Consider the following 14237-nt stretch of genomic DNA (forward strand, 5'->3'; position numbering starts at 1 on the left):
ATGTGGAAACATTATTTTCATATAGAACTAAAGAAATTGAGCAAAAATATATAAAAGTGATAGAGAAAGATAATGATGTAATACTTTCTTCAGATTTATTACAAAGGGTTCTTTTCAATTGATGTAGTAATGCAACATATTTTAGAAAATAGTTATGACTCATATATTCCATCAAGCAGCTCTTCTATACAACAACCAATGTATGTACAAACATAACGATCAATCACATACAAAAAATAACCACTACCCTTAGTTTGTAAAAAATATTTAATACAATGGTATACTAGTATGTAATCTGTTCCATAGAACATATATTCAAATATATAGCTGAAAATGTGTTCTATAAATATCAGACAGCTTTGCATTAACTACTTTAAATCATACATATTCTGTTTTACTAAAAATTGTTGTTCTATAGATATACATTATGATATATTACATATCATTTAAGCCTAAAACAGTCTCTTGTTATTAGAGCTAGGGATACTTTATACAAAATGATACAATTACAATATTTACAATAAATCTACATATACGACTAAATATGAGACATCTTAATTCAATAAAAAGTTATTTAACTTGTTCTTTGAACTTTTGGTGTTACAATATTCTGTTGTATATTACGCTTAATTTGTTTCAACAATATTTCATAATTACATATACGTATTTAATTAATAGAAAGCAATTAGACACTCATTTGATAATTGTTGAAAGACAAATGCTTATTAAATTGGAATTTTCACTTTCTGGTCGTTATAACGTCATACACTTTGAAATCACTTGTCGTCATGCCAATAAGATTAAAACTCGCGACGATCTCCTGTTGATTCGATTGTTGTAACAATTGAATCAATCTTATTATTCGGCAGTGGCTTAAATATGTCCATCTAAATCGTAAACGTAAAGGGAAGACACGATAATCAACATTTCATATAATGCAACGTATTTTCATTTTCAGCATATTCTGAAAATAACTAAAGACATTTTATTTGAATTCTTTTAGAAATCATAAAACAAACCGATGCATAGGAACCTCTTGCCGTCCAGCAGCTAATGAACCTATTCCTTTTTTCACTGTTATTTTAAATTTAAATTAGCTTTTGATCATGAAATCATTTTACAAGTATTATTCACCAAAAATAATCTTGTATACTGTTCTTTGTCCATTCATTTCTTATATTTTATCCGAAGCAAATATGATCTGAATTTCTTGAAAATATATTCATATGAATATTATTTTGTGTGTCTGATTCTCTCCGTTATTCTGTAGAAAATTGCACATTTATCAATGATTATCACTTATTTAACGTGCAGGCGTCTGTGTTGAATACGTATACTTCCATCGTAACTTATTCCTTTTGCTTCGTTACAACAGAATGAATACGTGCATCAGGTTTTCATTAGATTATTTCATTTTCTTTCAAAATGGCGGACAATTTACTCCCGGATGAAGATACTGACATTTATCACCTACTCGGCAATAACCGTTCTTTGAAAATTGCCTGCACACTGGAGGTTGTTTCCCACTTCCCCTCCATCCGCCACCCCCCCTCCATCCACCTCTTCCAGGTGGTCCCCCACCACCTCTGTACCAACCAGGTCCAGGCATACCTCTACCTCTGCCATGCATTGGACCACCGCCCCTGGGACCTTGGAAGTTGGGTCCAGGCCCATACATAGGACCAGGTGGGCCTTGAAAATTATTTGGATTCATATTATTGAATCCCATGTCTTCTGGACCCATCATATTGTACCCTTCTTGCTGTTGATTGTACATAGGTGGTGGTCCCATCATACCTGGAGGTACTATTGGGCCACCTTCCATTCCTGGTGGAAATGTACTTGGCATATTTCCCATCGGATTCATACCCATTCCGTCAGGTACAACAACTTTTCCATCTCCGGTTCTCCATCCTCCACCTCCTCCGGCAGGCATTGGTCCGCCCATATCGGGACCTAAGGGACCCATGTGAGGAGGTCCCATCATTGGTTGAGATATTTGAGGCATTGGACCCATCGAAGTTTGAGGACCCATAGGCGTCATTACAGGCTGTGGATTATGTGGAAATGATGGATAATGGAAGTTCGCGACTGCTGGCGTTTGAGGTTGCAACTGAGGCTTCGGTTCTGGCCACGGCATAGAAGTGAAATCCTTTTCACTTTCCTTATTTCCTGTGAGATCGTCTAAAGGAATGATTTTAGGATCCGTGTAAACGTGATGACGTTCTTCGTCAGGTTCTGCTGCAGAGTCCGGAATCCTATAATTTAAATATGAAACATTTCTATAATTGAATATGCATTATATATGAGTATTATAATAAAGTTCGACCAAAAAAATGTCCTTACATGCTTCGGTTGAAGTATAGCGCTTGCAGAATGCCTTTTTCCCGAGCATATTGGATATCTTTTTCTCTGCTATCTTTTCCAGGTTCTACTAAGGCTGGAGGTAGATCAATCGGAATCAATGGTTTCCATCGTGTTCTCTCTTCCATTAAATCCTCATTACCTAAAATATTAAGTAAAAAATTGAATTGTTACTCGTCAAAAATGATACAAAAAAAATTGTTTTTTAATAACGTACTTAATTTCCTGGCCATTTGGAATGCTTCTCTCTCATTTTGCTTCTCCATTTGCTTCATATCCGTAAATGTCTTCGTTACATTTACCCTTTCTGTTTCATCTAACTCGAAGTATCGCACAGATTCTAGATCTGTTTTCCATTTCAACGTTTTTTTTGGTCCTTTGCGTTTCTGAAGCAGTAGAACGCTTCTTAAACCATCGACATAACGTATTTCTGGATAAGAACTATTTTCTTTTTTCGTCGAATCAGATGCGGAAGATGTATCCTCCGGAGAATCGGATGTTTTTTCTTCCGCGTCATCTTCAGGTGTTGGTGCTACAACAGAAGGAAATGCATAATAATATATTTATTTAAAACATGTATAGTAAAATGTTCAGGATATATTAATGATTTTAAAAGTATCTTACTGTTACTTCCAGTATCGTCGTCCGTATCTATCTTGAATATTTTGCTTTCTTTTGGCTCATCTCCCGCTTCCTCTTTAACTTTTTTAACGTCTTCGTCTGAATTCTCTTTCTCTTTTTGCTCCTTATCTTCGTCTGTTTCTAAAGTATCTTGATAAAACTGTAACAAATATTGTAGTAAAATATCAAATTTATAAATTTATATTACATACAGAAATATAAATAATTATTTTAAACTTAATTATTCAAGTATATGCACCTTAAAATTAGGCTTGACAACTACTGGTGATTTTTCATCGGCACTTGGTGGTAAAGTAGGTGGAGGTGTAACATCACGATTATCATTATTGGCAGTAGGACCGTCCTTTGTGATGGACGTTCTCCGTTTCCTTTTTCGCGGCTCTTTACTTTTTGTCGACGCAGTTAATGCATCCATAAACATATCGCTTTCCTGTAGGACCATTGCTGAAAAAAGCAAATGTAAATTCAATTAAAATAGAGAGAAGAAAGTAGACTGATTCATATTATATAAAAGCCAACATTAAATTAAAATTAATTTAAGAAAGATCCATGGATCGGAATAATCCTGCAAGAAAATATTAGTTATTTTGTTGTTTAAAGTATAATTCTTCTCGGCTCTTTATGGAATTCTCTGAAAAAGATTATAAAATATTTACAGACTTCAAATTCGTATAAAGATAAAATATTTTTCACACAGACGAGGAAAATACTTATTAAAAATCTGTAATATGTAATCAGTTATTAGTCTATAATACATATAAAAAAGGAACATTTTAGAATACTTGTAGAAGAACGAAGCACAGTATTAATTGACAAAGTGCATCTTTAAAATAGTGTCGAATGCGCACAAACGGAAATCTGAAAATATGCAAAAGAAAAGTTGATCTATTTTGATCAATAACATTATTATATCATCGCGAATTTCAAATGGAATGATAAATAAAATTCTATTGCTTGAATTTCTCAAAAGCAAGTAGATGAACTAAAAGAAAATGCGTGTACATATAAGTAATATCATAAATTTATTCTTTCATAATACTTAAATTTGTTTTACTATTAATATTGTTATCGAACAAACGATAAAACAAATTTATATTAATACCGAAGTGTTCCATTTACATAAAAAATTGTTCCGTATTTTTTTCTTCAATTGAATACAAGTTTTTTAAATTTTGTTTTTGGAAGTTTATATAATACGCGATGTTTATGTATTTTATCATTTAAAATATAGTTTCTTTGTTAAAACTGATAATACACTAAGAAACAAAGACGTCTTTATAGTTTTTAAGTGGTCAATAAGTAATAGCGTTGAATTTATTTTTTACAAATATGCTATTCCGATATAGATAACAGTAGATATTTAATAAACGTGATAAAGTAGTAAACTGGGGAATAATATACGGGTTTAATTATGCGACTCCAATTTTATTTCCAGTAAACTTCAATGCATATTCGAAAGTCGTCCTCATTCAGTTCTTAAGACATTGCGCTCTTCAGCTTTTGATAATAAATTAATCTCTATGATATATAAATTTAAGAACAAATATATTTACTATTCTTCATATTAATTAGTAAATAATATATATAAAAAAGAAAATGAAGAACTAATTCCGACTTTCACATAATACGACTTCAGTTTCTTTACAATATCAAAAAATACTCAAAGATTAAAAAATTCTAAAGTTTCTCATGATAAAAAATATATAAATTGTTTTGAATACTGACTTTTATAAATGTAAATCATACACGTGAACGTAACTGATAATTAAACAAAGTATAATATAAGGATAAGATTATATTTATACATATCTTGAATCTAGCATAACTATTTTAATCTTTCTCTCATATAATATATTCTACATATATTCTAAAATGTATAGTGTACATATATATATGTATGTGTGTATGTACATTTACATAGACACAGATATATATAAATACCTATATAATTAAAATTACTATATTGAAAAGTTCATCTACGCTTGTAATAATCTTTAGAATGATTCAATTATAAGAAATGAATAAACGTTTTCTTCGAGAAACTTATTTTCCATACGCAGAATAAAAATTAACGATAAAATTAAAAAAGTAGTAATAGTGTACTATTCGCCCATTCTGTTCTTTGTTTGAATTCCCCATTTGAATTTAAAAATAACATAGCTACATGACGGCGGGTAACATTCACGAATAGCGAAAGGATCTAAATACGTAGAATGGTTAATATATCACGCATGACTGTAAATGCAACTGCTAGGAGAAACAGCCAGCTCCCAAACGCGATTGCCGGCGCGAGCACCGTCGCAAAAACATCAGCCTTGCTGCTCCGTACAGAGAGCAAACCGAGAAGTGCTCTGTTGCGCAACTCCGCAACTTCCATATATCCTCCTTTTTCGCGTCCAATTTAAATGGATAGTTCTCAATCATGTAGTTTTTTCGTCAAATCAATTGAATTGTTCAAATTTTCGAATCTGAAAATATATTTATAGCTAATAAATGTTTTATGTTCTTTCAGATAAACCCTGAGATAAGAAATGAATTGCGTTCTTTGTTTCGAATTGCGTCACATAATATCATGATTTTTTTTTTTTGTTTTAGGAAAAGAATTGACTGTGCTCTAGCAATTTGACACAAGATCAGTCTCATTCAGGAAATGTTGACGATTATACACAATATACATGTGTTTTCAAAACTTTTACTGATAAGTTTCTCCGGTTTTCTTTCAATATGATAAAAGTTACATTTTCCAAAAGATATAAACGCGACAGTCGCGTATGTTCATGAAACTTAAATAGTACTTTGCACGTGCTGAAGACAAGCACGATGTATCGAAAGCGCTTTCGCGTATACCCTGGCTCTTTTAAAATCTTTCTCCTGTTCCAATGTATGTTCATTTTCTCGGATCGTTAAGCAGCGATCACTGGCAAGGAAGAAGACTTCTTCGCCGTGTCGTTGTCGTCATTGGGAATTGAGACGATTACATTTGTCGTGTGTAAGAAGATGCCCATGGATCCTAAGGGGCAGGTCGCTCGAAGTCGTCAAGTCGATACGCAGCGTCGTATTTTTCATGCATTTTTCAGAGAAATGCTTTCGTTCCACGAGAATCCATTTACTGTCTTTTTAGAATTAACTTAAAATGTCATGCCACATTTTGTTCTATTTCTTTCAACATTTACTCTCCCGTATATACTATTTACTTCCTGACTTTCTCACTCTCTCTCTCTCTCTCTCTCTCTCTCTCTCGCTCTCCCTCCCCCCCCTCTCTCTCTCACTCTTCCTCGCTCGCTCATGTTCTTTCTCCCTTTCTCTCTCTCTTTTCACGCCTCATTCTCTCTCGCTTTTACAAGGATACCTCGGGACTTATGCACTGGAAGCAAATTTCAATTCTCTCTGATGAACGCACGAACGTATTCAGAATCATTCCGCAAGTCCACTGTGAATTAAACAATGATATAGAATTGAGAATGACGTGTTCATTTGCCAAAATTCTTTTCCCTTGTGCGGTGGCATTCAAAATGGCATTATAATACTACTCACAATTAGAATTTCAATTTCCATTCAAATATGATGATTCTGGCCAATTTTATAGAGTGGCATAGTGCACTCTATGAGCAAGTTCGAGAACTTGCGTTATCAAGACGAGCTAAAATGTATCAATAACGTGCAATCAACACAAATTCATACATTTATGAAATTAATTTTCATTTTATCGATACCATTTTGAGGCCCGGACTTGATTTGCACCTTCAACTTGTGCGATTAATCACCGAGAGGATGGAAATCTGGATGGGCCCACGGTATAAGTAATTTTGCTTTATGAAGCATTCAGTGAGCAAGATGTATAGCAGAAACCCAAGAGTTAGATATTTCCAGATTTCTGATCAATTTATTTAAAATGCTTAATAGGGTGTACATGTACAAGGGAAGAAGTATGGACAGACAAGAGTTTTGGTTTTGTCTCCTTACCTACGTAGATTAGTAATATCCGTGGGTGGTAACTTCTCTACCGGTGTATCGTTCGTCGGGAGAACAGTAAAAACACACACCCCCGAAAATTCTATCGATAAGAACACACCATTTTTTCCAAAAGATTTTTTAAAGAAAAAACAACACGATTACGTTTCATCATTATCGTTTATCGAACTGTTAATTTGATTCTATTCAATTTTGACTCGCGTGCACTGGCACTAGGTTTTCATAAATTTTTGTACGAAGGATTTAATTAATATACTTTATCGAAGATTACCTGATGAATCTTCTTAACATAGGAATATAAATCGATGCTCAAAGAGGCGAGTTCCTAATGTCTTCGTTCTTCTAGCAGGACGTTAATTATTGAAGCAAGCACGAACGAGATCCATTCGAACCACTTCCAACGTGGGTCGATTGATACGGGATTTCTTTTACCTATTATAAGTCTCTAATAATGTTTAGGAAAGTAATAAAGGGTTTTATAATATAGTATAAGCTAAAGTGATATTAGCCTGGAAGAAATTGCGAGTTAATTAGATAAATAACAAATCGATACGAGTATGTTGTCAAATTAAACAAAATATCACGTACGCGTAATACATGAAATATGAAAAAAATATAGTTTGCTCATGTTTCTCCTGCAGCCATCCACCTGCAAACTCAATATTAACAAGTTAGTAGTAGGACTTGTAACAGAAGAAACTGATGTTCATAGATGACCTTATTACATTTTTCAATTGTCCATATATAACTAATACCTTTTATAACATATTGCTATTTGAAGGATTCAAAATTTTATTTTATTTATACACACTAATAGTCATATTATATATTTTTAAATGTTCTTGATGCAAAACTCATTGAATTTATTTGTAGAAGAATATGTATGTTTATGAATAACAAAATTTATGTTATTTAAAATATGCAACTTTTTATACAAATTACTTAAAATTATTAGAAAGAAACACAATTTTTTATGATGAAACATTAATGATAAATCCTTCAAAAACTCATTTCCTTCAAGTACGAAATATTTGGTCTTAGAACATCAGTTTTAGGTAAGAACTTATTACATTATGTACCTTTTCCCTAAAGAATTAAGTTACTTGATTAAAAAATATATACATATGTATGTATATATGTTTATATACATAGATATATACATATATAGTTGTATATATGAAAATTTTTAAGCATAACTTAGTAATTGGATCATACTTACGTTTTGGCTTTGGTGGTATCAATTTGATCCCGCCTTTCTTCTCTTCACTCGGAGGTGTAGTCGGCGAATCCAATGACAACTTGGCTCGTTTGTCTGCTGATGGAACAGCTTCTCTGAGCGGTGATGGCCTCTTCAAAACAGGTAATTTTTGCGGTATAACTTTTTTATCTATAATTGGGTTTTGTTTCTTAGCTGATCTCGGCGGCGGAGGTTTTACTTCTTCCTCCAAACCCGTTGATCTGAATTTAGAGTTAAATGTTTTCACAGTCTTTGGCCGTGCTGTAGAATCTTGAGAATTTTTCCTACTTTCAATAGAAATAGAAATGTTCTTTTTTTCTGGAATTGCAACAACTTTTTTCGAATCAGTCTTATTTTCCTTAGAGCTGTCCCTAGAATCCGTTGACGACTTTCTCACAACCGCATCGCCCGATTTTTCTTCTTCTAACTTCTTTTTAGGTATTTTTCCCAATTTTGAACTTAATGCCTGTCCTTGTACTTTTTCTAAAGTTGCTTTATCTTTCTCTGCCTGATCTTTTTTCTGCTTTTCTTTTTCTTTTTCCTTGTCGGACTTACTTTTACTAGAACTATGTTTACTAGATGAATGATGTTTTTCTTTATCCTTGGAAGACTTGTCCTTGGAACTAGAACTTTTTGAACTACTACTACTATTACTACTAGAACTAGAGCGATGACTACTGGATTTGTTTGATGTGGAACTGGAACGATGTGAGCTTGAACTTGAAGTATGTTTAGAAGAACTTTTGGAGGATGAAGACGAACTGTGATGACTCTTTTTATCAGAACTACTAGATTTCTTCTCATCTTTTTTAGAAGAGTCCCGATTTTCTTTATTACTAGATTTATTATTTTCACTACTAACATTATCTTTAATGTCTTTAGAGTCTTTGTTTTCTTTGTTTTTAACAACTTCCACATCAGTTGTACTGTCCATGGAATCTACTACAGTTTGTTTCACTTCACTTGAAATTTGGTCTAATTGTTCAGATTGTGCAATATCTGTCTCACAATCTTGACCACTAATTACACCATCACTAAGTTTTATCGATTCTGCGTCTTCGACAGTTTCTTTCACCGGAAGCTTATCATTCACAATGTCCCCATTAATTCCTATTTTTGCATTATTCGTATTTAAAACACAATTAATATTTGCAGCATCTGTTTCCACTTTCGTGAGAATTTGTTTACCTTCACGAATTGTAATTTTGTAAACAGGGACTGGAGATTGTGAAGATGTAGATACCACAACAAATGCTGGTTTTTTTGCTTGTTGCGACGATAATTGTTGTATTTGTACCTGCTGAGGTTTACTAACAACTTGTAATTGCAAAGGTTGCACAGTAGTCCTTTCTTGTAACTGCTGTTGTTGCTGCTCTTGTGGTTGTTGCTGCTGAATGTGAGATACTGCAATGGTTGAAGTAGAATTTGGAATAAATTGTAGATCCTGCACATGAACCGTTGCGTTTTCCGCAGTATCCGAGATTTGTTGAATACCACAATGTATGGAATACTGTTGTTGCTGCTGCTGCTGTTGTTGGGTTGACTGAGGAACCAAATTTTGTCCCATAGTTCCAGTACTCTGTACTGGAATTGCCATAATTTGTGCTGGCACAGAATTTGGTGCAGCTTCTCCTTTCACTATCTTCAGCCATTGCTCCACCAATCGACTAGCCAATACTCTTACACCTTGATGGCTGCCTTCTTTGGAAAGCCCTTTTATTAATTTTGGGCAATTGTTGCTCTTTAACCTTTCAATATCTACTGGACATAACAGTAGAAGTCCAAGAAGTTCTTGAATAAGGGCCCAATTCTTTGCAAGAATACCATCAGTGAGCCACATATGAATGAGATTCCATCCTCCAGCACCCATAAATCTACAAAATAGATAAAAACTTGTTTAAATTCTATGCTCTATCATATTAAGATATTCATACTAATTTTGCTAAACTCAACCTCTTATCTATGTTCTCTATTAAATAATTTTTAAACAAATATAATAACTGTGGGACTCATATCAGTGAGTATGGTTTAGTCATTAAACCATCCAATGGTTCAGAGTTCCTATCTTTTTAATCTAGCATGAATCTTATGTTTCACATGATTATACAAATTATGAATAGTCATGTGTGTCAGCATGCTACATATACAATATTCAATTAATTAAAAATTTGTATAATAAAGTAACTAATTGACTTAACAGAAATCTTTGGTGACAAAGAAAAACATATACTCACTGACTAAGTAAATCCGTGTTTGTAGTTTTTAATATTTGTATATAAATGCATTTTGAAACAAGCTTTTTTGAAAACTTTGTCATTAAGTTAGCTAACCGATGAACTTCTTCTTTGCTCTTAATACCTCCAGTTGGACCCAGTAATACACTAAGACATTTCAATAAAGATAGTGGATCTATACGTGGCTGAAAAAAACAACATGTGTAAAAATATGCTAACAGGAAGAAAGGGGAAAGGAAGAAGAATTAATCAGATTCAATGTAATAGTTGCATCATTTTAAATTGCTACCAATTTCATGAAATTTTTTAGATTGCATTCAAAATAATTTTTCAAAATTAACCTTATAAAAAAGGATTAAATGTACATACAATTTCTACTATTATTATCACGACCAAAACTTGTTCATTATATAAATATTATATGATTCATCTTAAATATAAAAGATTTCCTTTACAAAGAAGCTATAATGCCATACAATAAAACAAATTGGAATAAACAAAATGAAAAAAGCGTACAGATCATTTACCTTTCCCATTTTTAGTACTCAACATGAGTATTATAAATTCATATTAAATTAATTTCGGAGAACCCAATCTTACGTATCGTATAATCATTAGAAGTTGACGATTTCAGAAATAGGATACGAGGTCACAAAAGTGAAGGTTATTGATCCTACTGTTTCCCCCTTCCATTTTGTCTGGCGCAACTCTAAGTATATATGGCGCCCTCTCTTAAAAAACTCGCAAAGCAAGGGGAAAGTAACTGGTTGCAATAAATTTGACTTACCATTTTGACGTTATTCTTGCCGATTTAGCGCATATCGAAGTACAAACATAGGGTCATGACGTAAATCTGTAATAAAACACAAAAATATTCTGGTTTTTTATAAGCAAATCTCAAATCTCGTCGTTTTGGAAGACTAAACGTAATCTTTAGATCGCCATATTGTGAACTCTATTCTCGCGTACGTAATAAAAAGTACAGATAAGAGAATGCGTATCTACGAGTAGAAAAGAACAGTCGCGAATATTATTTACCTAAGGCTAAACGTATTTTCACAGAAAATTGTTTGCGAATAGTAAATTCTCGTAGCGCTTTGTTTTTTTCATTATTCCTTTATCGTACTATAGAATCATCTACCTCGCGGAACAAACATGCCAATCAAAAGCCTTCTTTTTGTACCGAATCTTTCCTATTTGAATTGTGCTTTCGTTATTTTTTATTCTCTAACGAAAATTAACTTTTGAAATACTGAAATTAAGTAACAGAAAGCTACAAATAGCAAAACTATTAATGCAAGATGTAAGCTCCTCCATTCAACGGTGTTCACTCGATGGTCAACTGGCGGATTTCTTCCTGCGCAATACTTCCGCGCATATCCCACCCAAAATAGTTACACAACCGACCAATCACGTTTCAAGATCCCTGTAACGTCGACCAGTAATTGCCACGATCCCACCCTATCACTTGACATCATCACCGAACAATTTCTATTTATAGTACACCATGATCAACCATTTGTACTACAAAAATTTTTGTCAAATTTATGAACGTCTTTACGTATATACGATCACTAACACTTTTTACTAACTATTTCAATAATATTCTATTACCACACATTGAATTTTAAAACGTGATATTTTCCATACAATGACTACGAGAAATCCAATAGCCTCGACAAAATATCCATCAAGTTACATCACTAATTTATTAATCGTTCCACATTTTTTTGGGCAGTCAATATTTACGTTTTGAATTTCTTCTATTTTTATTATATCTCTTATGAAATGTAGTTTTACCCTCGTGGAACGTATTAATACGTTAAATAAAGAAAATTATGTCACCATTTCTGGCTAAGTATTTCGGAATTAAACAGTATCGAGAATATGTATGGAACTCGGCTTTTTTGAACGAGAGAAAAGCCACTCACATTTGATTAATAATTAAATCCTTTTTATGGTAAATAAATATTCACAGTGATGTATAAGAAATTTAACATTTCTTATACACAGAAACGACGTAGCCCTTCGTTTCGACGAAAAGGCTATGCATGCGATGAATGTTAGAAGACTATCTGAAATCCGTAAATATCTTCCTGCTGATCTGCCATCTGCAATCAAACATGATTTAAATTTTACTTTTGTTACCTTAACGTAATTTTCTTGTGTTATCTTGTTTACTAATGGTAAAATTTACTTTTAGCTCGAACAAAATTATTCTCACCTAACTACGTAGAAGATGCTGTTTCATCCTAACCGGAAATGTTCCACTTCCTTCAGTAGCATCAAATTACTGTTTACTTTATTTACTATAATTTTTTATTCTCATAAATAGTCAACTCCATATAGATTTCGCAGATGCTAAAAATATTTAATTTTTTTTTATTCGTAAGGAAATTGGAAAGCATAAATAATATTCAATTACCTACAATAAGTAGTCGAAATATGTTTCAAGTAGTTCCCGATTTGATATAGTAATGAATTCTTCATCAAATCAGCAACTTACTAGACAACTTTTTATAATAAAATACGATGAATTGAACGTGTTATGATCTGGTTATGAAAATAAAGAAATATTTTTTTACTTAAGGAAATAAAATATCCCACAAATTAGCAATAACATTTATTCTGATGTTAATAGTTATACTGAAAAATTTGTCGGTATTATAAAATAAAAATAAAACGAAATATAAAGTAAGAAAAGAATTTTAAAATTATCTTAATATTAATATAAATATTCCAGTAACAATTTATAGATGCATATTTCTGTTTAATGTATGTAAGCACTTTAAAGTTTTGATATTCAAGTATCTGAACATCTGAACCAGAACGTTGTTGCTGGTTGTTGCGTAAAATAGTTTCAGTGAAAACCTTTGTGCCAGAGAAAATATAATGTCACTGATATTAAATTGTTTCCAGTCTGCTGCACCGATTTTACGAGCTAATGTAGCTACAAAAGTAAGACTTAATAAAATGAATATTATTAAAACTAATATAGCTTTTCAACCATAGACTACTTTTTAGGTTACAGCCGTGAGAGTTATACATTCTACACTTGCTCAATTTAATATAGAAGATAACGTAGAAGTAACAGATATAGCTAGCACAGTAGATTTTTCAAAGGACAGGAGTAGAGTTATTCCTGTGGAAACTAGCATAAGATACTTGCAGAGTAATGGTATGTACCAATATAAAATTAATTCTTCAGCAAAGTAATAAATATGCAAAACCTGTTTATTTCAGAATATAAGAAAACTTATGGAGATTATCCTGTTTGGAAGTTTTACAAAAGAAATTTCAAAGGACAGTATTTACCAAACAAGACACGTAAACTTTGTATAGTAAGTATTTTGGAAATAATATTATGAATCAGTTTTTAACTATTAATTTTGTAAATGCTTGCAGAGAAATAATGTAATTGCTACTGGTAGTCCATGTCCAATATGTAGGGATGAATATCTAGTTCTTCACTACCGTAATATTAATTTATTAAAACAGTTCATTTCTGAATATGATGGAGCAATCTTAAATTACAAGTAAGTTTGATTCCTTTGAATGCTAAGAATAGTATAAAATATATAACCATATTTGTTCTTGTTTTTTAACTTTGTAGCAAAACTGGTCTCTGTCAAAAGGCTCATAATAATTTACTTGTTGCTGTACTCCAAGCGAAAGAATATGGATTGCTAACATTTGATGTACCATTTAGACATTATAATTATTCTGAATGGAGAGATGATAATAAATCAGATTCTGTTTAAAAACTTATATTAGAAAATAAATTATAT

General features: G+C 32.3%; 2 protein-coding genes across 6 annotated transcripts; one reads left to right on the forward strand and one right to left on the reverse strand.

The window, feature by feature from the left end:
* Nucleotides 1-63: 63 nt before the first annotated feature.
* Nucleotides 64-12725, reverse strand: Pnuts (Phosphatase 1 nuclear targeting subunit). Of its 5 annotated transcripts, none has more exons than XM_076391456.1 (10): nt 12674-12725; nt 12381-12560; nt 11237-11302; nt 10450-10596; nt 8198-10089; nt 3245-3450; nt 2989-3145; nt 2582-2896; nt 2347-2506; nt 64-2258 (listed from the first exon to the last, which is right to left on the reverse strand). In XM_076391456.1, exons 4-10 carry the CDS (start codon nt 10530-10532, stop codon nt 1421-1423), a joined length of 3651 nt encoding a protein of 1216 aa, XP_076247571.1. In that variant the 5' UTR covers nt 10533-10596; nt 11237-11302; nt 12381-12560; nt 12674-12725; the 3' UTR covers nt 64-1420. The 5 variants fall into 5 exon arrangements, with proteins under 5 accessions (XP_076247571.1, XP_076247568.1, XP_076247570.1 ...); XM_076391453.1 differs by having other exon boundaries at nt 10450-10634; XM_076391455.1 differs by having other exon boundaries at nt 11488-12560.
* A 396-nt stretch (nt 12726-13121) lies between these two features.
* Mrps18b (mitochondrial ribosomal protein S18B) lies at nt 13122-14217 on the forward strand. The gene is made up of 5 exons (XM_076390460.1): nt 13122-13407; nt 13474-13627; nt 13693-13790; nt 13855-13985; nt 14063-14217. Exons 1-5 carry the CDS (start codon nt 13342-13344, stop codon nt 14208-14210), a joined length of 597 nt encoding a protein of 198 aa, XP_076246575.1. The 5' UTR covers nt 13122-13341; the 3' UTR covers nt 14211-14217.
* Nucleotides 14218-14237: the final 20 nt, after the last annotated feature.

This window comes from Calliopsis andreniformis, unplaced genomic scaffold (genome assembly GCF_051401765.1).
Source record: "Calliopsis andreniformis isolate RMS-2024a unplaced genomic scaffold, iyCalAndr_principal scaffold0022, whole genome shotgun sequence".
Classification (NCBI taxonomy): domain Eukaryota; kingdom Metazoa; phylum Arthropoda; class Insecta; order Hymenoptera; family Andrenidae; genus Calliopsis; species Calliopsis andreniformis.